Source organism: Salvelinus namaycush, chromosome 19 (assembly GCF_016432855.1).
Source record: "Salvelinus namaycush isolate Seneca chromosome 19, SaNama_1.0, whole genome shotgun sequence".
NCBI classification, from domain to species: domain Eukaryota; kingdom Metazoa; phylum Chordata; class Actinopteri; order Salmoniformes; family Salmonidae; genus Salvelinus; species Salvelinus namaycush.
In genome coordinates, this window is record NC_052325.1 from 39,623,133 (window position 1) to 39,649,075 (window position 25,943).

At 45.4% G+C, this 25,943-nt stretch overlaps 1 protein-coding gene across 4 annotated transcripts in view; it reads right to left on the reverse strand.

Annotated features, from left to right (window-relative positions):
• Nucleotides 1-10,208: 10,208 nt before the first annotated feature.
• LOC120064415 (protein TANC1-like) overlaps nucleotides 10,209-25,943 on the reverse strand; it is a 186,182-nt gene continuing 170,447 nt past the window's right edge. For 3 of the 4 annotated variants that reach the window (XM_039014985.1, XM_039014984.1, XM_039014983.1), the window contains 8 exons: nucleotides 21,462-21,595; nucleotides 21,223-21,352; nucleotides 20,740-20,915; nucleotides 20,320-20,452; nucleotides 17,940-18,031; nucleotides 13,568-13,714; nucleotides 12,827-12,927; nucleotides 10,209-12,639 (listed from right to left, as the gene is read on the reverse strand). In XM_039014985.1, the coding sequence (XP_038870913.1) occupies nucleotides 10,971-12,639; nucleotides 12,827-12,927; nucleotides 13,568-13,714; nucleotides 17,940-18,031; nucleotides 20,320-20,452; nucleotides 20,740-20,915; nucleotides 21,223-21,352; nucleotides 21,462-21,595 (2,582 nt within the window). In that variant the 3' untranslated portion in view covers nucleotides 10,209-10,970. Of the gene's footprint in view, nucleotides 12,640-12,822; nucleotides 12,928-13,567; nucleotides 13,715-17,939; nucleotides 18,032-20,319; nucleotides 20,453-20,739; nucleotides 20,916-21,222; nucleotides 21,353-21,461; nucleotides 21,596-25,943 lie in introns of those variants that run through there. The other variant, XM_039014986.1, reaches the window with a different exon arrangement.

Consider the following 25,943-nt stretch of genomic DNA (forward strand, 5'->3'; position numbering starts at 1 on the left):
TGAATGTTAGAATGGGCAAAATGAGTGACCTAAGTGACTTTGAGGGTGGTATTATTGTCATGCCAGACACACCAGATCCAGTATCTCAAAAACGGCTGCCCTCCTGGGCTTTTCACGCACAACAGTGTCTAGGCTTTACCGAGAATGGCGCGACAAACAAAAAACATTCAGTCTGCGGCAGTCCTGTCGGCAAAAACAGCTAGTTGATAGGAAAGGTCGAAGGAGTGGCAAGAATCATTCAAGCTAACAGGCGGGCCACAAACAGACAAATAACGGCGCAGTACAACAGTGGTGTGTAGAACGGCATCTTGGAAAGTACAACTCGTCAGTCCTTGTCACGGATGGGCTATTGCACAACGGGTTCCAATCCTATCAGCTAAAAACAAGAAGAATTGGCTCCAGTGGGCACGCGATCACCAACACTGGACAATTGAGGAGTGGAAAACATTGCCTGGTCTGACGAATCCTGGTTCCTGTTGCGTCATGCTGATAGCAGAGTCAGAATTTGGCATAAGCGGCATGAGTCCATGGCCCCATCCTGCCTGGTGTCAACGGGACAGGCTGGTGGCGTTGGTGTACCACCGTCCAATCTTCAGCAACTGTGTGATGCCATCGCGTCAGCATGGAACAACATCCATGTGGAACGTTTCCGACTTGTACAATCCACACCCCGAAGAATTCTGGATGTTTTGGAGGCAAAGGGGGTCCGACCAGGTACTGGACGGGTGTACCTAATAAACTGGTCGGCGAGTCTACATAACCTTCCTAAGAGCCAGTCAGCCACAGAGATGCTGGGTGTGTGTCTCAAATGGCAACCTATTGCCTGTATAGTGTAATATAGGGTGCCATTTGGGATGCTGTGGAGAGAGGAGTTGTTACTGTATAGTACAAGCAGACTTGATAAGAGGGCACTTACTGTTCTGCTATGTTTTGACTCAAAGTGCTGCTGCTGTTTCACCATAACTTCATTAAGCCTCCCTCCACATGTTTGCTTCTGGGAGTGGAATTCAATGGGGAAGTCAGTGGTGGTGTTATTTTGGCCAGATGGACAAGCAAGCGATAGTGAATGACTAAAATAACGGATCGAGAAGAAAAGAGAACGCGATGGAGGGTGAAGGGGAAGGAAAGAGAGAGGTGAGGAAAAGCAAACAACGCTGTGTTAATGACAATTAACTCCTGTAGTCCCCGCTGTTATCATTCAGAATCTAATAATGGGAAACGTAAAGCATGGTGCTGTGTGGTGTCATTAGCAAGCACTGCAACACAACAGTGTGCATTTTATCTTAGCAATACATGAAAAATGATAGCCGCTCGCACAATGTCGTGTGAAGGTTGCCTCTGAACAGTGTGCCTGCGAAAGCCAGAAAAACACAACATTGTCAAGGGGAGGAAGGCTCTGAGGAAGACTGATAAATATTCCCAGGGCATGCAAATGTCATTACTGTGCTGTTTATAAAAAGAGGACGTATATTTGGGTGAACAGGTTAGAAAGTACTAGTCTTGTCTTTTATCGCTGCATGCTAGAATGAATGGTAATTTGTTATCAGCACAGGAGGGCTTCCTTTTTTGGGAAGTATTTAAGTTATTTTTTTTATATATTTTTTTTCATCAAACAAACACATTGTACAGCATAAAAACATTGAGCATGACATCCAGACATACCCTCCAGCATAACACACATACACAATCTAATACTACTTCAGCATCATATAAGCTACAATACAAAATGGGTTCACAAACACAGTATTACCATACAACATGGGCATCACCTCCCATTCCCAGAAACGACATGACACAGATTATCTTACAATGTTCATTTCTACCAGTGAATCTAGCAAGCGGTTGTTCATAAAATGCCACTTCCGGCATTGATTCTATCCACTGTTTCAGAATAGTAGTGGCATGGCCTTTCCAACGTCTAAGGATCAATCTAGTCGCTGTAATGATACCGACAGTCCAGTGCAAATTCTTCATTTGATACATTAGGTCATTTTGTTCTGCCACCTAAGAGACATATTCTTAGTGAAATTGGGATTGTTGTTCCCGACATTCTCCCAAATATTTCAGAACATCCTTCCAGAAAGGTAGCACTAATGTACATTCCCATATTGCGTGTAAGAATGTCCCAGTGTCTTGTTGACATTTCTAGCACATCTTATCGTCGATCAACCCCGTTGTATGAAGCCTTGTTGTAGTCCAATAGAACCTATGTAGTATCTTGTATTGACTGAGCGTCCCCCTAGCTTCCCTTATGTTCCACCCTGAGTCAGCCAAAATATTAATAAAAAATACAGTTTTATTTAACTGGGCAAGTCAGTTAACAAATTCTTATTTATAATGACGGCCTACACCGGCCAAACCCTAACCAGGACGACGCTGGGCCAATTTTGCGCCGCACTATGGGACTCCCGATCACGGCCGGTTGGGATACAGCCCGGGATCAAACCAGGGTATGTAGTGACGCGTCTAGCACTGCGATGAAGTGCCTTAGACCGCTGCGCCACTTGGGAGCAAACAAGGGATCATCCTCAATTTCACATTTAAGATCACTTTTCCATATTATCCTAAGGTTTATACAGTCTTTACTGTGCAAATGACAAAATATTGAGATAAATGGCTGCTTTATGTTTGGTTTATTCCAAATATTCCACTATTGGATTCTTTCCTGGATTTAATTGACAGCTGGTTAACAGACATTCTCTCAATTGTAAATATTTCCAGAAATGTCCGTTGTCTCCCATATCTTTTTGGACCAAATCTGAGTATGACCTTCATTGTATAGATCACCTAGTGTGAATTCCTTTCATTAGCCATCGTTTCCAGTAAACAGATTTCTTCCCTATCCGTACACCTGGATTATGAAACAATGAATATATTTGTTTTAGATGCAAAATTCCACACATCTTATGTACTGTACTGTTTTCCATATCTATTTTGAGTGTAACAAAATTGAATTGGGAGTTTCAACAAGCCTTTCCCCAGAAATATTATGTGACATATCAACAAGGTTGGAAGGATACCTTTGTTCCCGTTCTATTATGATCCAGTCCAAGCCAGCATTCTCTTTACGTCAATGCTTTTCCAATTAGCCATTTCAAATGATAAATTATACAATTTATCAACTGGTGAAGCCAGGCCTTGTGTATCCCTTGGTGAAAACGTCTTCATATTGAGGGAGGGCCTTCTTTCTGTGGAATGTGTGGGAAGTGTTTGTAGGAATCTGATAAGTAGTATTGCAGGAAACAGCGGGAGTGAGCAGGAAGGACTTGAGGAGGCACGTGGGAAGTCCCATCCTCCCTTCCTGTGTTTGTGCGTGTTCCCCAGGAACAGGAAGGAAGCTGTCAGGACCAGGTCACTCAAGGCTGCTGGTGAGCGATTGGCCCGAGGACGTCTCAGCCCGGCTGAGTGAGGAGAGCATGGAGGAGCTGGTCAGGACCTTCACATCCAACAACATCAACATGTCTTTGATGTGTTTCGCAACATTCCATTCATTCCGTTCCAGCCGTTACTATGAGTCCGTCCTACCATTTAAAGTGCCACCAGCCACCACTGCATGACACTCAGAACACACAGATCTCAGGCTTGCCTGACCTGAGGCCTCCACTCCTCATTTGTAATGAAGGGACCCAGGAGTGGACCCATAGGATTTACTGAATTATGCTTTTACAGTGCTTTCCTATTGGAATGGAATGCATGCCACAGAGGCTTTTATCTGAGTTCTAATCTTCTCACAATGCTTCCAAAATATATCTGTAAATCTGCTTTAAGGCTGCCAAGCTGTGACTTTCCTACCTCCAACATGTCCCATCGGCTATTACTTGCTTATATAATTTGCTTGTGACAATTTAATCAAATGACTAGATAATCGCTCCGAAAATTTGATTTGTGGATTTGGACAGAATTCGCTTTTTCATGCTATTACCTCAACCATGCTTGCTAGAAAGAAAAGTATAGGTTTGTTCTGTGTCTTCGCTGTGATATGATTGCAATAGATTGAGATAATGTCATACAGACTATAGTTTTGGGAAACAGTCTGCATCATTACAAATGAAATCAGGGCTAAGGAGACAATACGTTTCTAAAAACCCACTGTCCTTTCTGCTGTGCCTGAAGATGCTGTTTGTGGATACACACTGAAATAAATTTGATTCTCACCGCGCTCCTTCATGAAATATTCATGAAAAAAAGTTATTCACAGACATCGTTCACCAGATCTCTGTTGCGGCTTAGGGGAGGCTTCTCTGGTACAACAGCCCACCATCTACAGCTAACATCAGTCTGCCGCATTACAGTTGATGGTGCTTTGCCAATGTAGTCTTGGTACAGTGATTGGCAACTGTGAGGGTTAGTAAATAGCCAATAGTGTTTCTTTTCGCAAACAATCGTGAATGTCATCTCATTTGCGGCAATGCAGGCACAAAGAAAGATACATATTGCACATAGATGTGTATTCTCTTATCCACATTAGTAAATTGAATGACTAATGGGTTCAGCAAGTCATTGAAAGAATACATTTTGATTGGCTACTGTCCCCACAGGGAGGGGGGGGGGGGCCCTTCTGCATGATTGCAGGTGAGGGCTAGTTAATTAAATCTATCAGAACGCTGAAGTCATCATAGCCTAGTGCCATAAGCTCAGTGACGTGTGGCAGGTGGGGTGCTTTCTTTCTTTCCCTCCACCAACACAGCTGCCTGTCTGTTCCTTACCTCAGCTCTGATGTGTTGTTTGTGTAAAGGACACGTTTCCCTTGAGCGCCGAGGCACTAGGCAACTTAACCTTGATAAACAAACCGAGCATTCCATATGTAGGAGCAGGTCTTCCACAGGAAGAGGCCTGATTGTGGAGCTGATTCGTTCCTTGGTTTACATCCTGGTCCCTGCAGAATGGCCTGACAATGAGACGGTCTACTGTCTAAACATAGGCCTTCCCCGAATCATCCACACTGCAGCCATGGACACTATCTGTAGGAGGCAGGCGTCACTGTGGCTGGGACTCTCATAAAGGTGGCCTATTGGCACCTGCTGTTGACAAATTGGTACCCACCTCAAATCTTTGGCCCCGGAGACGCACTATTCAAACCTATTCCATTGTGGGACTGTAGGCTTTAGGAGTGAAACTGCGAGTGAGCAGCGGTTGCTTCGCTGTGTGCCAAGTGATAGCGCACATCTTCCTGGTAACTGGCTCTCTAACCGTGGAACGTTCCAACACTTATGACAGATCCAAGAAATCCTCAGGAGATATATTCAGTCATCTGCTGCTTTTGAAAAGCAGAGCTTTAAAACCATCTACAGGCTGTGAGTCATCAGTCTCCTTCCCGCTGTTTCTGTGAAGACAAAGGACGGGGAGTCCCAGTCAGATGTATGAATCTGTATCTTATCTGGGAAACCCAGCAGTAAGGAGACACGTTTTATTGAACAGTAGATGCAGTCACCTCCGTGACATTGGGCTTCCTAGCACAAATAACGAGGGCCTGTCTATGGAAGCACTGGCATTAGAGTGCCTCAGAATGGCTTTTCCCTTCATAAATGTCCACACACATGACGCATCTCTGTCACCTCGCTTCGCGTTCCTCGGAAACTATGCAGTATTTGATTTGATTCTGTTCTCGTAAAATGTACTGTTACGGTAGGAGTACATTTCTCTGAAGCTGCCTCTAACTCCAAATGACTCGGGGTGGTTTTACCACAAATAGGGGCTCCATTCACTCCGTATCGCGGAAGTTAAGCGTCAGAGCGTGATTGAAATTAGAAGGCAAGACTGCATTCATTGTAAACGCTGCACATGTTGGCTCAATCGGAAATGACTATTTCTATCGCACGATCTGTAATGCTTCAGCGATACAGATTGAACAGTGTCTTATAATGTTGTTTTGCTGTAGTCTGTGGGTCTCCGTGGTAAAGTCTTGAGGAAGGTGGAGGCTCTGAAAGCAGCGTTGACGGGACCAGGTGCTCCAGATGAGTTCCTTTGTCCCATCACCATAGAGGTGTTGAAGGACCCTGTCATCGCTGCAGGTGAGGGAAAGGGCAGAAACACATATGTGACGCATATACATGTCCTTGTTCATCAATGCTAATATAGCCTATTTATTTTAGCACTTGTAACCTGCTCCAATTATTATACTGTACATAGCCTATAAAAGTAATTATGTCAATGTCTGATGTATAAAATGTGTGTCTAAAATCAACAGATGGATATTCCTGAGAAAGAGACCGTTGAGAGTTGGATCAGCGTTAAGACCGCCCCAGTCCCATGACCAACCTACCTTTACCAACCATTTTGGTCACGCCCAACAGGAGCCTGAAGACCGCTATTGGCCGTTGGACTGCCACTCAGTAATGGTCTGAAGACCGCTATTGGTCGTTGGAAATTATAGATTAGTGCACATGACTAATGCCTTATCTGAAGAGCCCACATTTCAGAATCAAGCCAAATTTGTACAATGTGATTACTGACAATCGGTTCATTGCACAGTTCTATACTATTGATTAAATTACGGTGATTATCCATGAATGAGTCGTGTGATGTCGTGTGCATAACTTTACATAATGTGCAATAGGATTTTGTTGGAATAAACTAAACTGGAGTCTGAATGGTCTGCTTAATGTATATCAGAGGAGCAAGTGAATTTCATTTAAAAAGCTATCATTTTTAGATAAAACTGTACTAAATGTACTGAGATAATCTATACAAAGATCCGCTGACAGGTGTGGTATATCAAAAAGCTGTTTAAACAGTATTATCATTACACAGGTGCACCTTGTGCTGTGGACAATAACAGGTTACTCTAAAATGTGCAGTTTTGTCACACAACCCAATGCTACAGATGTCTCAAGTTTTGAGGGAGCGTGTAAATGGCACGCCGACTGCACAAATGTCCACCAGAGCTATTGGCAGATCATTTATTGTTAATTTCTCTACCATAAGCCGCCTCCAACGTCGTTTTAGAGAATTTGGCAGTACATCCAACCGGCATCACAACCGCAGACCACGTGCAACCACGCCAGCCCAGGACCTCCACATCCGGCTTCTTCACCTGCGGGATTGTCTGAGACCAGCCACCCGGACTGCTGATGAAACTGTGGAGTATTTCTCTCTGTAACCCTTTTGTGGGGAAAACCTCATTCTGATTGGCTGGGCCTGGCTCCCCAGTGGGTGGGCCAATGCCCTCCCAGGCCCACCCATGACTGCGCCCCTGCCCAGTCATCTGAAATCCATATACTAGGGCCTAATTTATTTATTCGAATTGACTGATTTCCTTATATGAACTATAATTCAGGTAAATGTTTGAAATTGTTGCATGTTGCGTTTATATTTTTGAACAGTATATATTCATATCACCAAATAACTGATTAGAACACACTGTTTTGCAATGAATGTCTACAGTAGCCTCAACACTTTTTAGGGTAGCACCATGGTGTAGCTGGAGGTCAGCTAGCTTCCGTCCTCCTCTGGGTACAATGACTTTAATACAAAACCGAGGAGGCTCATGGTTCTCACCCCCATCCATAGACTTACACAGTAATTATGACGACCTCCAACCTCCAACCTATCAGAGCTCTTGCAGCATGAACTAACATTTTGTCCACCCAATCAAAGGATCAGAGAATTAATCTAGTACTGAAAGCATAAGCTACAGCTAGCTAGCACTGCACTGCATAAAATGTGGTGAGTAGTTGACTCAAAGAGAGAGAAAGACAATAGTTGGACAGTTTTTAACAAATACATTTCTTCAAAAATGAAGGAGAAGCAAGAGCAAGAGGGAGAGAGCTAGCTATGTTTCCTAGTATTTTTTTCACGTTCACTTAGCTAGTTTAGCCTACTCAAACACCCATCTTAAACAGAGAGGGATGCTATGTTGGCTATCCAACACTGGAACTCTTCCAAGTCAAGGTAAGCTTTTGGTTTTATACATTTATTGCTACCGAGGGCAGCCGGTGTAACTGCTAAAGTGCTTGCTGACTGTACTGCATGATTGTAGCGGGTTTATTATCTAATATGTTAGTTATATTAGCTATGTTGCCTTTGACGTTAGATAATATGGTGACAACGATGTAGGCTGTGTGTAGCGGTTAGCAGTTATGATATGAAGGTTTGGCTTGGAAACGTTTTTTCGCCTGGTCACAGACAGCTGATGTGTTGTGCACTGAAGTCAACAACCGAAGTGAAAAAGTATTTGAGTATCATGTAGTAGCCTAAATCTATCAACTGGGTGAATGGAATATGAATGACAGTCATCCAATATGCTGTAATAGACATAAGGCCACGCTCATATTTTTTTAAATCGTCCTTTCTCATCTTAAACGGCACCGGCCGCCACTGATGTACTGTCTATGCAGTATAAACAGGTTGTTCTAAAATGTATTGTCGAAATTAGCTTTGGTCCAAGTTGTTAATGTGCATTCAAACGCGCACTAACGTCCTGGACCAGAGCTATGTCGAACTGTGCCTCTTTTTTTCCCTGCCACAATGAGAGCCAGAAGGCCTGTGTTTTCTCAGTGGGACTTTATTTCCCCATTGTGGGTATGGCAGTAATGTTCTATTACAGTATGTGATTTATGGGTAACACAGCTCACAATACTGGAAACATAGCAACCATTGCAAGTAACATGCATATTAAAATATTATCGATGGCCCCACACTCCCCCAAACCTTTTTTGTTTAAATATTTTTTCTCTTTATTATAAACTGCAATTGTGGCATGCAATTAAACCAATATTATTTTCACAGAGCTTATTATTGAAATCTTAAAATGTCTTAGTAGCTGTGCAAAAATAACTATATAAAATATATTGCTTTTACAATTAACCAAGCCATAGGCGCTGTAAATAAATTAACCTAGACAGCAACAATAAGCAGATACAGAGAGGATTTAGTTTTTAACGTTATCGGGTGATTCATAGAATGTACAAACATATAAACAAATACATTTTTTAGAACCTTGAACACCGTCTGAACCAAAAGAAAACTCAAAATACACATCAGTTGAACAAGTCAATACACTGACAATGACCTTCACTCAAAAGAAGGACAAATACATATTTATATACACAACGTGAAGAACTAGAACATCCTTAGAACACAGGAATGCCCACCTCAAACATATCCTTACATCTCTTCTATCTACGGTGCATTCAGAAAGTATTCAGACCCCTGGACTTTTTCCACATTTTGTTACATTACAGCCATATTCTAAAATGGATTACATTTATTTTGTCCCTCATCAATCTACACACAATACCCCATACTGACAAAGCAAAAACAGGTTTCCAGAAATGTTTGCAAATGTTTAACCCCCCCCCCCCACATTCATCTTTCCCTCGATCCTGACTAGTCTCCCGGTCTTCGCAGCTGAAAAACATCCCCACAGCATGATGCTGCTACCACCATGCTTCACTGTAGGGATGGTGCCTTGTTTCCTCCAGATGTGACGCTTGGCATTCAGGCCAAAGAGTTCAATCTTGGCTTCATCAGACCAGAGAATATTGTTTCTCATGGTCTGAGAGTCCTTTAGGTGTTTTTTGTCAAACTCCAAGCGGGCTGTCATGTGCCTTTTACTGAGGAGTGGCTTCCGCCTTGCCACTCTACCATAAAGGCCTGTTTGGTGGAGTGCTGCCTGTCATTCTTGAAGGTTCTCCCATCTCCATAGAGGAACTCTGGAGCTCTGTCAAGAGTGACCATCGGGTTCTTGGTCACCTCCCTGACCAAGGCCCTTCTCCCCCGATTGCTCAGTTTGGCCGGGTGGCCAGCTCTAGGAAGAGTCTTGGTGCTTCCAAACTTCTTCCATTTAAGAATGATGGAGGCCACTGTGTTCTTGGGGACCTTCAATGCTGCAGATGTTTTGGTACCCTTCCCCAGATCTGTTCCTTGACACAATCCTGTCTCTGAGCTCTATGGACAATTCCTTCGACCTCATGGCATGGTTTTTGCTCTGACATGCACTGTCAACTGTGGGACCTTATATAGACAGGTGTGTGCCTTTCCAAATCATGTCTAATCAATTGAATTTACCACAGGTGGACTCCAATCAAGTTGTAGAATCATCTCAAGAATGATCAATAGAAGCAGGATGCACCTGAACTCAATTTCGAGTCTCATAGCAAAGGGTCTGAATACTTATGTAAATAAGATCATGTTTTTTTTTTTTTAAATACATTTGCAAAACATTCTAAAAAGCTGTTTTTGCTTTGTCATTATGGGGTATTGTGTGTAGATTGATGAGGGACATGTTATAATGAGACTAACGTAACAAAATGTGGACAAAGTCAAGGGGTATGAATACTTTCCGAACGCACTGTATATAGCTCCAAAATTCTTCCTTCAGCACCATTAACACAATGAACACAGTTCAAATCCCATTGCATGCGTCCCGAATGGCACCCGATTCCCTATGTAGTGCACTACTTTTGACCAGAGTTGGTCAAATGTAGAGCACTATATACGGTGCCATTTGGGATGCACATATTGTTTTATACTCAACCTTCAACAACTCAGTAATAACATTATATTGTATAAGCACTTTACTTAAAGGCCTATGTAAATGCGTAAAGTGCCGGGACTGTTTTGTCTATTAGTACATGCCCAATGACTGTCTCAGTGCAATGTCTCCAGCTTTGCTGAATGACAGGGAGCATGTCGTCCTGTAACAGAAGCAAACAGCCGTATGCATTAGTAGGAAAGAAAGAAATCCGTTCTGTTTCTGCTTCACTCAAAACGCTGCCTGTGACGGATATTCACCAGGGGGAACAAAATTCTTTAAAAGTTTAGACCTAAAACACAATTTTTCGATGGGCTGGTAAAAACTTAAGCAATCCCTCCACTTGGAATTTTTGCTAAGAGATGTGTGTGTGTGTCTTGAGTGTGTGTACAATGTGCATGTGTGTGTTGTGTATATGGGCGTGCGTATCTGTGTGTGGGTATGCGCACACGTGTCTGCGTGTGTGTGTGTGTTGATAGAAGGGGGATACATATCCCTACACATTTGACTCTATGAATGATCGCTTTGGTTTCATTGAGGCTACGTGAATGGCGGGATTATCTCGGGCTAAACTCGGCTGCTTGGGCTTACTGTCCACAAAAGCGTGCGACGGCATTGCCAGCGCTGGCTTGGATTCCTTGTAACAGGTGGCTGCTTGGCAGAACTTCTCTGTGAATTCCTTCGAGTGCATTCCGTTCTGCAGGCTCCCCATAGCACCCTGAGATGGAGCTTTGAGCTGCTCGTAGTAAGTGCTCCCTGTTTTGGCATAAGGTAGCTCACAGTTCGCCCCCGTCACCTGTAGGCCTATGGCAGACATGGATTGGCACACTAATCCCTCCGAGGAGTGACTCTGCCAGCTGCGCATGGCTCCGGTGGGGGGCTGAAGGCCCGGGTGGCTCTGGAGTCCTTGTTGCTGCTGTTGCTGCTGCAGTTGTTGTTGCTGCTGAAGAAAGCGGGCCGTCTTGTCCATGATGCCCATGAAGGGCCTGGGTTTCCACTCGCTCGTGCCTCCCTGGTTCTGGCCCTGCTTTGCCTTGTCTGTGGTGGTTTTGGTACGTACATCAGGGCCCTGCAGCTTGCCGCTGTCAGACAGGCTACTGCTGGACGCCAGGGAGCTGGTGGAGCTGGACACCCTGATGTTGCTGCCTCCCCCTTGGGAGCATGCCTGGGAGACCCCGTTACCCCCACACTCCTTCCTCCGCTCCTGGCCTGGCCCTGCAGCGTCGAGGAGGCCCTGGGGAGACACTGAAGTCAGTGCGTCCAGGGAGGACACCGAGTGGGCAGATAGACGGTCCTGGGCCTTGCAGGAGGAGTAGGTGGTCTGGGACAAGTGCAGGGACTCGCTGTCACAGTGATGGCCCATAGCCATGTTCTGGGACTGCGAGGCAGCAGCCATGGACTGGCGTTGCTCCCCGTAGACGGGCTCGTCAGGAGGGGGCGGTAGAGGGCTGATGTCAATGCCTAGCCCTGGACCTGGCTTCAGCATGCTGGACATGTGTCGGCTTGGCAGGGGGCTGGAGGGAGCGTACTGGGACTGGGACTTGGCCCCCGAGGAGCGGCCTCCTGCCTGCAGGGAGCTCATGTGCTGGTTGGTTTTCACTATCTGGGCCTGCTTGGTGGGCTGGAGGACCAGGCCCTGCTGGGCCATGGGCTCTCTGGGCTCCCTGGGGGGGTAGCGGTGGTGACTCAGCCTTCCAGGGCCTGTGAGGCCGGAGGGGGGTGAGCCAGGCCTGGTGTTCTGCTGCTGCGGCGGCTGGGTGGCCAGACTGAGTGAGTCAGGCAGAGTTCTATTGAGGGAGTAGATCTTCTGAGGCCAGGGCTCACCCTTCTCTCCTCTCCTATCTGAGTGGTGAGACTGCTGAGAAGTCCCCTCCTCCTCTTCCACATCGTTCAACCTCAGAGTGTTCTGTCCATCCAGACCTCTACTGACAGCCACTCTATGCTCCGACACCTCCTCCTCCTCTTCCTCGTGTTCGTGGTCAGAGTCGTGGTTCGCCGGAGCCTGGTTGGACGAGGACGTTGCCCCCTGCGGGTTGCCCTGGGTGGTGCTGCGCTGCATCTGCTTACACTCCTCCTCCACACGGGCCAGCAGCCGCCGGATCTCCCGGTTGTTGGGGCACAGCTTTCCAGCTTCGTGCAGGTCAGCCATGGCTGCAGTGAACTGCCTGTGGAGGGATGGAGTGAGAGAGGGAGGGAGAGCGAGAAGGGCGGTCGTGAGAGAATGCGCGTGACTAAGTGGGTCAGTCGAGAAGCGCAGTACTTCTAAACATGCCGAACCCCATTCTCCCAATTCATACGAACAATGCCCCCCTAAAAGAGACACTTGAGGCTTCTCCTGATGAATAGCTTTACCTGCTGCTCCTCTTAGCTCGGGCGCGGGCGTAATAGGCCTCGTACGATTTGGGTTTCAGCTCCAGGGCCTTTGTTGCAAACTCCTCAGCCATGCCAAAGTCCTGTTGCGAGGGAGGGGAAGATCAATACTACTAACCAATGCAGGGAAATGCAAACGCACATTGTCCAGGGGCCCAGCTCTCTCTGTCTCACTTTGATTGTTTATGGGAACAAGCTGACATTAGCCCCAGTAATGACTACAAGCATACTATCGCTTATGGACTTCTAAACAGTTTATCATTTAGCCTCAAATGGCTCAATCAGACTCACTCAACTGGACTGCTTAATAGCTATACTTCTGTCCCAGTAGTAGACAGTATTATTTAATGCATTCAATCTGTTTCTGAGAGCATTGTTTTAAGTTTATGGTACGTTTCATCAATCCTAGGCCTGGAACACGGATTGGCTCGAAATTGCGCAGTCTACTACTCTCTAACAGCAGCCACAACAGCCATACTTCTGTCTGTGAAATCATTAGCTTGGACTGTATCTTCTGCTGAGCATTTCTTTCAAACATGTTCAAAAACACACAGCACAACAACAGTTTCATCACCTTAACTATCTTCCATTGTCCCGTGCTACTGTTATACATGACCTGATCACATATTGTGCCTTTTTAACGGAGACCACTGGAAACAAATGTTCAAGTAAATACAGCATTAGAGGAGAAAAGGGGAGGAGGATAGACGTGGGGAATCTTACGTTGGTTTTCCTGCGACAGCGGGAGAGGTTGAGGTACAGAGACACCCTCAGCTCTTTAAAGGCCTTTAGGTCATCACCGAACCCTTCCCTGGGAAACTTCCTCAGAGCATACTGGTACCTCTGGGCTGCCTCTTTCATCTTCCCTTTCTGAAGGGTGGGGGGGGGGGGGGGGGAGAAGGTAGGTTGTCAGATCCTCCCCCAACCCAACTGGCACGTCGCAGCAGCTCACACACAGTCCCTCCCCCTGTCATCAATCACACACAGGTCCCACCTGAGCGGATTGTCCTTTCTGCCACAAAACTCAATCTGTTAAATGTCACGGATCAATCCCAGCTCAAAGGGGGAGTTTGGCGTTGCACACACCCATTCATCTCTGCTGCGTCGCATTGAGCTGCTCAAAATGTAACAGTCATTGTTGTTACCTCTCATCCAAATTACAGTGGCTGAGGTGTCCTTTTTATCCAAACACTCCCTCTGATGGCCAATCAATCCAATGACGTCATGTTATACAGTGCGGAAAGTATTCAGACCCCTTCACTTTTTTTAACGTTACAGCCTTATTCTAAATTGGCTTAAATGCAATTTTTTCCTCATCAATCTACACACAATACCTTATTTTTAAAACAGGTTTTAGACATTTTTGCAAATGTATTAAAAATCAAAAACTGAAAAACATTATTTACATAAGTATTCAGACCCTTTGCTATGAGACTCAAAAATAAGCTCAGGTGCATCCAGTTTCCATTGATCATCCTTGAGATGTTTCTACAACTTGATTGGAGTCCACCTGTGGTAAATTGAATTGATTGGACATGATTTGGAAAGGCACACACCTGTCTATATAAGGTCCCACAGTTGACAGTGTATGTGAAAAAGCAAAAACCAAGCCATGAGGTCGAAGGAATTGTACGTAGAGCTCAGAGACAGGATTGTGCCGAGGCACAGATCTGGGGAAGGGTACCAAACAATGTCTGAAGCATTGAAGGTCCTCAAGAAAACAATGACCTCCATCATTCTTAAATGGAAGAAGTTTGGAAGCACCAAGACTCTTCCTAGAGCTGGCCGCCCGGACAAACTGAGCAATCAGGGGAGAAGGGCCTTGGTCAAGGAGGTGACCAAGAACCTGATGGTCACTCTGACAGAGCTCCAGAGTTCCTCTGTGGAGGTGGGAGACACTTCCAGAAGAACAACCATCTCTGCAGCACTCCACCAATCAGGCAGAAGCCACTCCTCAGTAAAAGGCACATGACAGCCCACTTGGAATTTGACAAAAGGCACCTAAAGGACTCTCAGTCCAGGAGAAACAAGATTCTCTGGTCTGATGTTTTTCAGTGGCAGGGACTGGGAGACTAGTCAAGATCAAGGAAAAGATGAACGGGGAAAAGTACAGCAAGATCCTTGAAAGCGGTAACTCTACCCCTCGTACTGAGCTAAAGGGTACAGCTGCCGCTTTCAAGGTGCGGGACTCTAACCCGGAAGCTTACAAGAAATCCCGCTATGCCCTGCGACGAACCATCAAACAGGCAAAGCGTCAATACAGGGCTAAGATTGAATCACACTACACCGGCTCCGACGCTCGTCGGATGTGGCAGGGCTTGCAAACTATTACAGACTACAAAGGGAAGCACAGCCGCGAGCTGCCCAGTGACACGAGCCTACCAGACGAGCTAGCAACACTGAGCAACACTGAGGCATGCATGAGAGCATTAGCTGTTCCGGACGACTGTGTGATCACGCTCTCCGTAGCCGACGTGAGTAAGACGTTTAAACAGGTCAACATACACAGGGCTGCAGGGCCAGACGGATTACCAGGACGTGTGCTCCGGGCATGTGCTGACCAACTGGCAGGTGTTTTCACTGACATTTTCAACATGTCCCTGATTGAGTCTGTAATACCAACATGCTTCAAGCAGGCCACCATAGTCCCTGTGCCCAAGAACACAAAGGCAACCTGCCTAAATTACTACAGACCTGTAGCACTCACGTCTGTAGCCATGAAGTGCTTTGAAAGGCTGGTCATGGCTCACATCAACACCATTATCCCAGAAACCCTAGAACCACTCCAATTTGCATACCGCCCAAACAGATCCACAGATGATGCAATCTCTATTGCACTCCACACTGCCCTTTCCCACCTGGACAAAAGGAACACCTATGTGAGAATGCTATTCATTGACTACAGCTCAGCGTTCAACACCATAATACCCTCAAAGCTCATCACTAAGCTAAGGAACCTGGGACTAAACACCTCCCTCTGCAACTGGATCCTGGACTTCCTGACGGGTCGCCCCCAGGTGGTGAGGGTAGGTAGCAACACATCTGCCACACTGATCCTCAACACTGGAGCTCCCCAGGGGTGCGTGCTCAGTCCCCTCCTGTACTCCCTGTTCACCCACGAACGCATGGCCAGGCACAAGTCCACAATCATTAAGTTTGCAGATGACACAACAGTGGTAGGCCTGATCAACGACGAGACAGCCTATAGGGAGGAGGTCAGAGACCTGGCCGGGTGGTGCCAGAATAACAACCTATCCCTCAACGTAACCAAGACTAAGGAGATGATTATGGACTACAGGAAAAGGAGGACCGAGCACGTCCCCATTCTCATCGACGGGGCTGTAGTGGAGCAGGTTGAGAGCTTCAAATTCCTTGGTGTCCACATCAACAACAAACTAGAATGGTCCAAACACACCAAGACAGTCGTGAAGAGGGCACGACAAAGCCTATTCCCCCTCAGGAAACTAATAAGATTTGGCATGGGTCCTGAGATCCTCAAAAGGTTCCACAGCTGCAACATCGAGAGCATCCTGACCGGTTGCATCACTGCCTGGTACGGCAATTGCTCGGCCTCTGACCACAAGGCACTTCAGAGGGTAGTGCGCACGGCCCAGTACATCACTGGGGCAAAGCTGCCTGCCATCCAGGACCTTTACACCAGGCAGTGTCAGAGGAAGGCCCTAAAAATTGTCAAAGACCCTAGCCACCCCAGTCATAGACTGTTCTCTCTACTACCGCATGGCAAGCGGTACCGGAGTGCCAAGTCTAGGACAAAAAGGCTTCTCAACAGTTTTTACCCCCAAGCCATAAGACTTCTGAACCAATGGTTACCTGGACTATTTACATTGTGTGCGCCCCTCTTTTACGCTGCTGCTACTCTCTGTTTATCTTATATGCATAGTCACTTTAACCATACATCCATGTACATACTACCTCAATTGGCCCGACCAACCAGTGCTCCCGCACATTGGCTAACTGGGCTATCTGCATTGTGTCCCACCTCCCGCCAACCCCTCCTTTTACGCTACTGCTACTCTCTGTTCATCATTTATGCATAGTCACTTTAACCATACCTACATGTACATACTACCTCAATAAGCCTGACTAACCGGTGTCTGTATATAGCCTTGCTACTCTTATTTTCAAATGTATTTTTACTGTTTTATTTCTTTACTTACTTACCTACACACACACACACACACACATACCTTTTTTTCGCACTATTGGTTAGAGCCTGTAAGTAAGCATTTCACTGTAAGGTCTACACCTGTTGTATTCGGCGCACGTGACAAATAAACTTCGATTTGATTTGATTTGAAAATGTGTTCCAGAGCGCTCAGGACCTCAGATTGGGACGAAGGTTCACCTTCCAATAGGACAACGACCCTAAGCACACAGCCAAGACAACGCAGGAGTGGCTTCAGGACAAGTCTCTGAATGTCCATGAGTGACCCAGTCAGAGCCCGGACTTGAACCTGATCGAACATCTCTGGAGAGACCTGAAAATAGCTGTGCAGCGACGCTCCCCATCCAACCTGACAGAGCTTGAGAGGATCTCCAGAGAAGAATGAGAGAAACTCCCCAAATAAAGGTGTGCCAAGCTTGTAGCATCATACCCAAGAAGACTCCAGGCTGTAATCGCTGCCAAAGGTGCTTCAACAAAGTACTGATTAAAGGGTCTGAATACTTATGTAAATGTGATATTTCAGTTTAAAATGTTTAATACATTTGGAAACATTTCTAAAAACCTGTTTTGGCTTTGTCATTATGGGGTATTGTGTGTAGATTGATGAGGAAAAAACCGATTGAATACATTTTAGAATAAGGCTGTAACATAACAAAAGGTGGAAAACGAAGGGGTGTGAATATTTTCCGAATGCCCTATAATTACATTGTATGCATCAGTCTTTTTTTATCGTAGCCCATCGTAAAAGACCATTTACTCAGAACACACTTGACTATATCAATACACAGTATACATCATTGCAAGCCTACATAGGTTGCATCCCAGATGGTACCCTATTCCCTATTTAGTACTTTTGACCAGGGAACATATGGTGCCATTTGGGACGCAGGCCTAATCTCTTTTCCGTACCTTGTAAAGCACGTTGCCCTCCTCCATAAGCTTCTGCAGGAGAATGATGAGGATGTCAGGCTTGGACGTGGCCATAGCCCAGGCTGCATTCCCTGTTGGTCCACACAGACATACACACACAGAGTAGAGTTACACCACTGCCGCTCCCCGACCCACGGACTATATTCACTAGGAAATTGGTAACAAGGTAAAGTTACCTAAAGATTGTACCTGATCGATCATAAGGCGACGTTCTGTAGCCTTACGGTTACATTGAAAGCAGTTTAGAAGAAGAGAAAAAGGATGAGAGATTGAAGGAAGGAAGGAAAGAGAAAAGGAATCATGCAAAGAGATAAAAGCATTCAGAAAGGCAGAAGATAATTTGAAACTGCTATGGCTATAAAATGTGATTTATTCATTTTGTACCTTTCCAAGCTTAAATTACCTCACGTTTTCTGCTTTTGTGTCGACCATTTTATTTCCTGCACTGATAATACTGAGTGAGTATGCCAGTGGATATACTGTACCTATAATTGCATTGATATGAAACAAAATGGTGATTTGCTGGTCGTAAAGGCAATTGAGATTATAGAGACTGATAGCATTGTGTGCTAAGAGCAGACTACATTGCTACCAGGGCAAGGGAGAGGGTTGGAGGTATTGGCCATTAGCTAACTCTGGGTGAGGTGCCTGGCTGTCCCGCACTGCAGATGTAAAATGAGGCAGATAAGCTCTAGGCCTAGATAGCTCAGTGAATGTCATTTAGGTGATAAGTCACTTTCTCAAATTAGCCTGCCAGCACACCTTTGGGAGAAAGGAAACTCAGACACACAAAGAGAGCGCGAGAGAGAGAAAGAGCGGGAGGGAGAGAGAGAGAAAGAGAGAGAGAGAGAGCGAGAGAGAGAGAGAGAAAGAGAGAGAGACAGAGAGAGAGAGAGAGAAACGCTACACATTAGGGTTGGGCGGTCTTCCAGATTTTCATACCGTCATACCATTTCTGTACCACACCGGGGTAAACGGTATTACCGAAAGTGCACACAAAGGGTGCCATTTACCCCCAAAAATAAATTATTGATTGAACGTCTCTGCTGTAACCAAAGAGATTGATATTGACATCTAGCCACGTAGCTAGCAAGTTAGCAAACCAAATGCATAGCTGCTACCATGAGTTGGATATGATTTATTTGACACATCTTAACATTTCTTATAGTTCTACTTAACTTATAGTTCTAAGCAGTGGCGTAGCATGCACCCACGTCCAACCTCCAATAATAATAATAATTTAAGCGGTATATGGCCCAAGCCTACTACACACTAGGTGAATCCTGGTTGAAATCTGTTCAGTGTCATTGCCCTTGAATTTAGCACTAGGTTTGGGTAATATTACCATAGTATTGTCTATTGAGGATGACCGACAGCCGTTGTCGATGGTGACGACATCGCGATGTGACAGACGATACCCATTTCAACTTGACTGGCCCCGCGCAGTAAAGAGCAGGGCAGTGCATGGGTGACATTCCGAGTAGACCGCCTATATTCCTATTTGCTATAGCCTATTTCCAAAAAAGATGTTATACTTACAGAATGCAAGAGAACAATGTAGAATAACTTAAACATGGTAGACCTAAGGTAATAATGAGAGATCAACAACAATAGAAAGATAAAAAACGAATCTATTCTTACAGCTTTATTTTGAATGACCAACACTACAGGCAACAAGTGAAATTGAGAAAACATTATCAAGATGGAAAAATTGAACGAGAAGTCAAAAGAAAAAAGCCTAGAACTGAGAAAAGGTTATGAATGAAACGATGCGCAGCCTAGAGTTGGGCTAGGCCTGTTTCCATATTTTAACAATATGCAAACTACTGACATATAGCCTAGGCCAAGAGAGGAGGATGAGGCAAAAATGCTAATCATTTGATAATTATCCAGTTCTGAAGCCCAAAGAGTTGCTTGCTCTGCAGCCCATGGTGATTTACCTCGTAGCCTATTCCAGAGTTGCTCTACTCAATCACTTTTGTCATGGCCGTGATTCCTCTCGTCCCTCCCGTAGCATGTGCGCTTGCGCTAGCTGTCTATTTAAACTTTTATTTTTGTTTATGTTTGGGGGGGGGGGGCGTTAGGGGGGGCGATAACATTGTCTATTGGCCGATTTCATAAGTACAGAATCACGATAGGACATTATTTCAAATTCGCGATTTTATCACTGAGCATCCAGATTCCATGGCGATAACCTCATTATATTTAGTGAGACTGGAAGCTCAAGTCAGCTTTCTCTCATTACTATCGTAAAGCCAAAGTAGTTCAATCACTAGACTAAGGTTGTTGGAAAGAACACTGAAAGAACAGTGTATCTAGAAACAAACACAAATCATAGTTACAGTTCTTAGTTTCTTACCCAGTTTAGCCCCCTTCTTCAGCAGGGTCACCACTACCGATGTGTTCCGACACCCTATCGCCCGGTCCAACGGCCTCATACCACTGTAGTCTACATGCTCTATCACGGCTCCTTTCTCCACCAGGTAATGGACCTTCACAACCGGAGAAACACAGTCAAACACACACTCTTAAGTCCCCTACAGTCAGAACAAACACTCTTAACTCTCCAATAGATATGTGGTAATTCCCAGCAGTGTGTGTCTCATAAGGAGACCCAGAGCACTTGTGTTGGGCCTAACTAAGGGGCAGGCCTAGTGAGACCGATTTAGACTGAGCTTAATAACTGTCTGTCTGTCTCTATCTTGTCTGTCTTCCTGTCCCGTCCGTCCGTCTGCCTGTCTGTCAGTCTCACTGTCTGTCAATGTATCTCGCTACTCACAATCTCCGCGTCGCCGTAGAAGGCGGCCAGGTCCAGCGGAGTCCGTCCATTCTTGTCCGTGTGGTCTATGACCGCACCCTTCTCCACCAGAAACTGCACAACGTTCTTATGTCCTTTCAAACACGCCCAGCTCATGGGCGTTAACCCTTCCTTGTCCATCGACGTCAACGACGCACCTAGTGAAGAATAAATCAAGCATTCAACAGCAGATTTATCAAAACCACAGCATATGACCTTCACTCAACAAAACATTCGATATTTGGGTACTTTTGAATTTGGATTGAATCTGACTTTAGAGAAAGAGCAAACTGGTTTACATTGTGACGGCTGACATAGCCTGCGTCCCAAATGGCACCCTATTTCCTATACAGTGCGCTACTTTTGAGACTCCTATGAGCCCTGGTAAAAAATAGTGCACTATGAAGGGAATAGGGTGCAATTTGGGACGCATAAATGATCTAGCGTAGCATCGTGGTAGCTCACCCTTTGACAGCAGAAAGTCGGCAGTGCTCAGGTGGCCCTCGCACGCTGCCACCATAAGTAGTGTCCGTCCCTGTTTGTCACTGATGTTCACGTCAGCACCATGCTGCTGCTGCAGCAGCAGCTCTGCAATCTAACCCGCGCACAAACAGACTTGAACTCCACTTCCTCGGGGTAAATCATCAAGGTTCCTTTGACGTGTAACTGTAGTTTGAGGCAATATGAGCGTGTGTGTGTCTCACCTGCCAGTGTCCTTGTCTGACAGCACAGAAGAGAGGGGAGACCCCCCTGCGGTTGACCTGCTGCACCACGGCCCCGTGCTCCAGCAGGAAGCCACACACGTCCATCTTGCCCCGCCCCGCCGCTGCCGTCAGAGCTGAGGAGACCAGAGGAAAGGTGTCAGGACTGGACCCGGGTCAGCTAGGGCACTACTGCCCTAGCTGAATTGAGTCACTTTCTCAAATTAGTCCGCCAGCACACCTTTGGGAGAAAGGAAACTCACAGACACACAAAGAGAGCGCGAGAGAGAGAAAGAGCGGGAGGGAGAGAGAGACAGAGAGAGACGGAGAGAGAGAGAGAAACGCTACACATTAGGGTTGGGCGGTCTTCCAGATTTTCATACCGTCATACCATTTCTGTACCACACCGGGGTAAACGGTATTACCGAAAGTGCACACAAAGGGTGCCATTTACCCACAAAAATAAATTATTGATTGAACGTCTCTGCTGTAACCAAAGAGATTGATATTGACATCTAGCCACGTAGCTAGAAAGTGACTAATTTGAGGTGAGACCTCACACATACACAGGGCAGGGTCTGGCTCGCTCGAGACAGGGCCTGCTCCCTCTAGTCCACATTTAAGTTGAAAACATACAGCATTTAGTTGTCTATCCACTGAGTGCCGATAATTGGACTAAAACACAATTCAGTATTATTTCCTTCTTGACAATATAACATAATTTAGATGGAAAACACAAGTGTCTGAATGTTTAAATCGAGGCTGATAAAGCTAACCTATAAGAAACAATACTGTCTTGATTGTATTGTTGTTTGCAAATCCATGTGAAATCTTATCTCTTGGAAACTTGTACTGTGCCTGTCATTATTAGACAGAAATAAACATAATACAGGTGATCAGGAAGTTTGGCTGCTCACCCAGAAACCGTCCCAATGTTACACGAACGCACACACATTATGTATTTAGGTCTGCCATTAATACAAATACCGGAATTGTTAACTTGTGCCAAAAGAGAAAGCTTTGAGACTTGAGTAGTGATCTTATCTAATGTCTAGCAGAAAAGCAGGTCCAAAATGATGACAACAGGGAAAAAACTCAATAAGATACCATTAATTTGCTGGTACATCTTTTCCATTTCTGTTACAGAATAGGTTAAGGTACTTTAAAGACAGATTCAAGTATCTTTAACCTAACATACTAAGATGCAGTGAAAAGAATACTACAGTCCATGTGTTTCTCATCTCCTGATTAGCACACTGAGCCATAGCAGTAGGCCCACATTCAGTGGATACTATACTTTACTAGGGGATGTGGTGGATTTAAGCAATAAGGGAGGGACTCCCGAGGGAGTGTGGTATAAGGCCAATATACCACGGCTAAGGGCTGTTCTTTCGCACGACGCAACGCTGAATGCCTAGACACAGCTCTTAGCCGTGGGATATCGGCCATATATCACAACCCCCTGAGGTGCCTTATTGCTATTATAAACTGGTTACCAACATAATTAGAGCAGTAAAAATAAATGTTTTGTCATACCCGTGATATACGGTCTGATATACCACAGCTGTCAGCCAATCAGCATTCAGGGCTCGAACCACCCAGTTTATAATCAGATTCAAGTCTTGGATGAAAGTTGGTATCCGAACAATAAACCGACACAGAGAGAGACTGGTGGTGCATTCGGATTCACCTCAGGAAAACGAAAGACCCAGATTAAAGACCCAGATTAAAGACCCAGAGCCCCTGTCTCAGGCTGAGGGGCGTCATCCATCAGGATGGGAGTGTGAGCGGAGGGCCGTTACGTCTCAGCCAACCACAACCTCCATCTGCTCCCCTAGCATATCTCCTCAGAGCAGAGAGACTACTATTTGGGATGCATCCCAAATAGTAGTACCCTACTCTCTATGTAGCACACAACTTTTGACCAGGGCCCATAGGGAATAGGGTGCCATTTGGGACACACCCTCTGGAACAACAGCAGTCTAAGACGGACATTATTGTTACTGTGCTCTCTTTCGGGGATGCATCCGTTTTGAGATGTTGATAGAATCCTATGTGCCTCTATTAGTCGAACATTAGGGAACACCCAATGAAAAGCTTGGTCTGTATACTACTTTCAAACCCTACAGGAGACCCCAGTGGCATCCGTCTATGATCTTCCAAGGCCAATTCAATGCGTTTGATCTTCTCTCTGATCTCACAAACGTGTCTCTTTACTGTGCCCATTCCCTCTATATCTCTGTCTCTCCCTCCATCCTTCCTTCCCTCCTTCATAGAGCCAAGCAGATTGATATCTTAGTCATGTTCTGTAATAAGCTACTCAACTTTATCTTTCCTCCTAATCTGCCTCTCTCTCCGGTCTGGCCCACTAAGACTGCTGTCCTGAGGGGTGGACTGTAAATCACTGACTGATAAACAGACCAAACACGGACAGACCGGACCTCTTCCTGACCAAACTATCCCAAAGGCTGAAAGACTGTGTGCCAAATGGCAGCCTATTCCCAATAATTGTAGACTACTTTTGACCAGAAGAACCCTATAGGCCCTGGTCAAAAGTAGTGCACAGTGTCCCGTCAGTTTGTAAACAAGCACTAGTCGCTCAAATGTAGTTGATTTAGCCGTTTTAGAAGGAGACCATTGCTGGGCTAACAAACTGGAGAAGCAGGGTCCCAGCTGCATCCGTCAGTCAAGGACACCTCAGCAACATACAGTATCTATCACATGAAGACCTACTTCCTGACTGTGGCATCGTGGGAGTTGTGGTCTGTTTCTATAGGTCTAGGTCATTACAAGTTCACTCCACTATCAGAGAAACTACTCTCTGACATATCATCCTGGTGTGCGTCCTCCCACCTGGGACTGGCATCCTTGACCGTGGTGTCACGACTGTTGTGTTTCCACACCGCTCTGCACGCTTGTCTACATACTCCGTAAGAGAAACCGCTCTCTCTCACCCCCCTCGTGTCGGGATGAATGACTGATGGGCGAGCGGCGCATGCAACAACCCACCGCCGTGTAAATAATTAAACACAACCAAACACTTAGAACACAGCCAACTAAACACCACATGTATTAAACACCTCCTATAAACGGGGGTGATTTCATAATTTAAAAAGATTCTTACAGGCATAATTACAGTGGATGAAAAGACAATATACGAGGCTACACCCAGTGGCGCAACTGAATATTTCATGATAATGAGAAGTTGATCTCATCGTTTTATTAAGTAATGTAGAAAATGTCAGGGCCACTGTTTGACTTGGCCACTGCATTACTCATTTGTGGCGTGTACAATTTATAACATGCACAAACCTCTTCTACAGATGGAAAACAACCTCCATTTGTCCATTTCTACAGAAACCACATAACCTCACAATAGCTCCTCTCTTGTAACTTGAGATATATGCTACGTGATCACAAAGGTTATACCGCACTGTGTCTATTTGTCTTTCCCCTAATCTTTTCCACTGCTGCGACTTATTCATATCTATTCTACAAAGAAGACACCACTATTACCCTTTCTCCTTCCCAGAGGTAAAACTCTGTCATTCTGAGGGATTTTACATGATAGTGCCAACACAGAGACGTAATCCAATCTCTCGCTATCCAAACAAAGTACAGTGGGCCTATTTGCATAAAGATGTTATTTCTTTCACACTTTGCCTTTCAAATATGAAATTATATTTCTCTGACAGGTTGTTAACTGAAGGAATTTGTTCAGCGCTGCAGCGATGAATGTCAATTTTTGGGAGGGTATTTCACCTGGGCTATCTTACTGAGTTTTCTCCCGCTGTATAACTCCATACAGGCCTCTGGATTAGGTTTATAAACCCTCAAACAAAATTAATATAAAAGATTTCAGGCTGTGATATTCACTTGCAGTATTTCTAAGGCCGAACCAGTTCTGCTGCCTATGCCGTATCCACAACATTTAAGTGTAGATGTTCTTTTCTATATAGCCCTGTGATGGCTCTCCATTGAATTACAACCCAATCATACCCGTAAAGAGGCATTGAATACAGCCATTTAAGTGGAGCTCCCAAGTGGTCAGGAAGAGTGCAGAGAAGCGTAGCCTCTTTGTTTGCTAAAATACATATTTTAAACCAACCACAGCGCCCAAAATAATGCACATTTGCCTATCTTCTCGAATACAAAGTGTTGCTTTGAATGAGCCTAGTGCCAGGTGGGTGCAATTAGTTTTCAAAACGCGTTCATTTGCGGAGATGGGTGTTGGAGCACGTCTCCTTGTTTTAGCTCGCTGGTGTTGTGCCTGGCGTCATGGGGCCACCTGTGACCTGTATTAGCCTGGAACGGATGGGAGTTAGAAGGTTTAACATCCAGGTAAATACATAGAGCTCAGAGTTACAGTAAATGTTGGATCACTGTCAGCTACAGCTTGTCTGTCGAAACGTTGGACATAAATATTTTTGCATCTGAGCTCCTAGAGTGTGCGGCGCTCCTTTCTTTTTTTAAGTGTTCCACTCC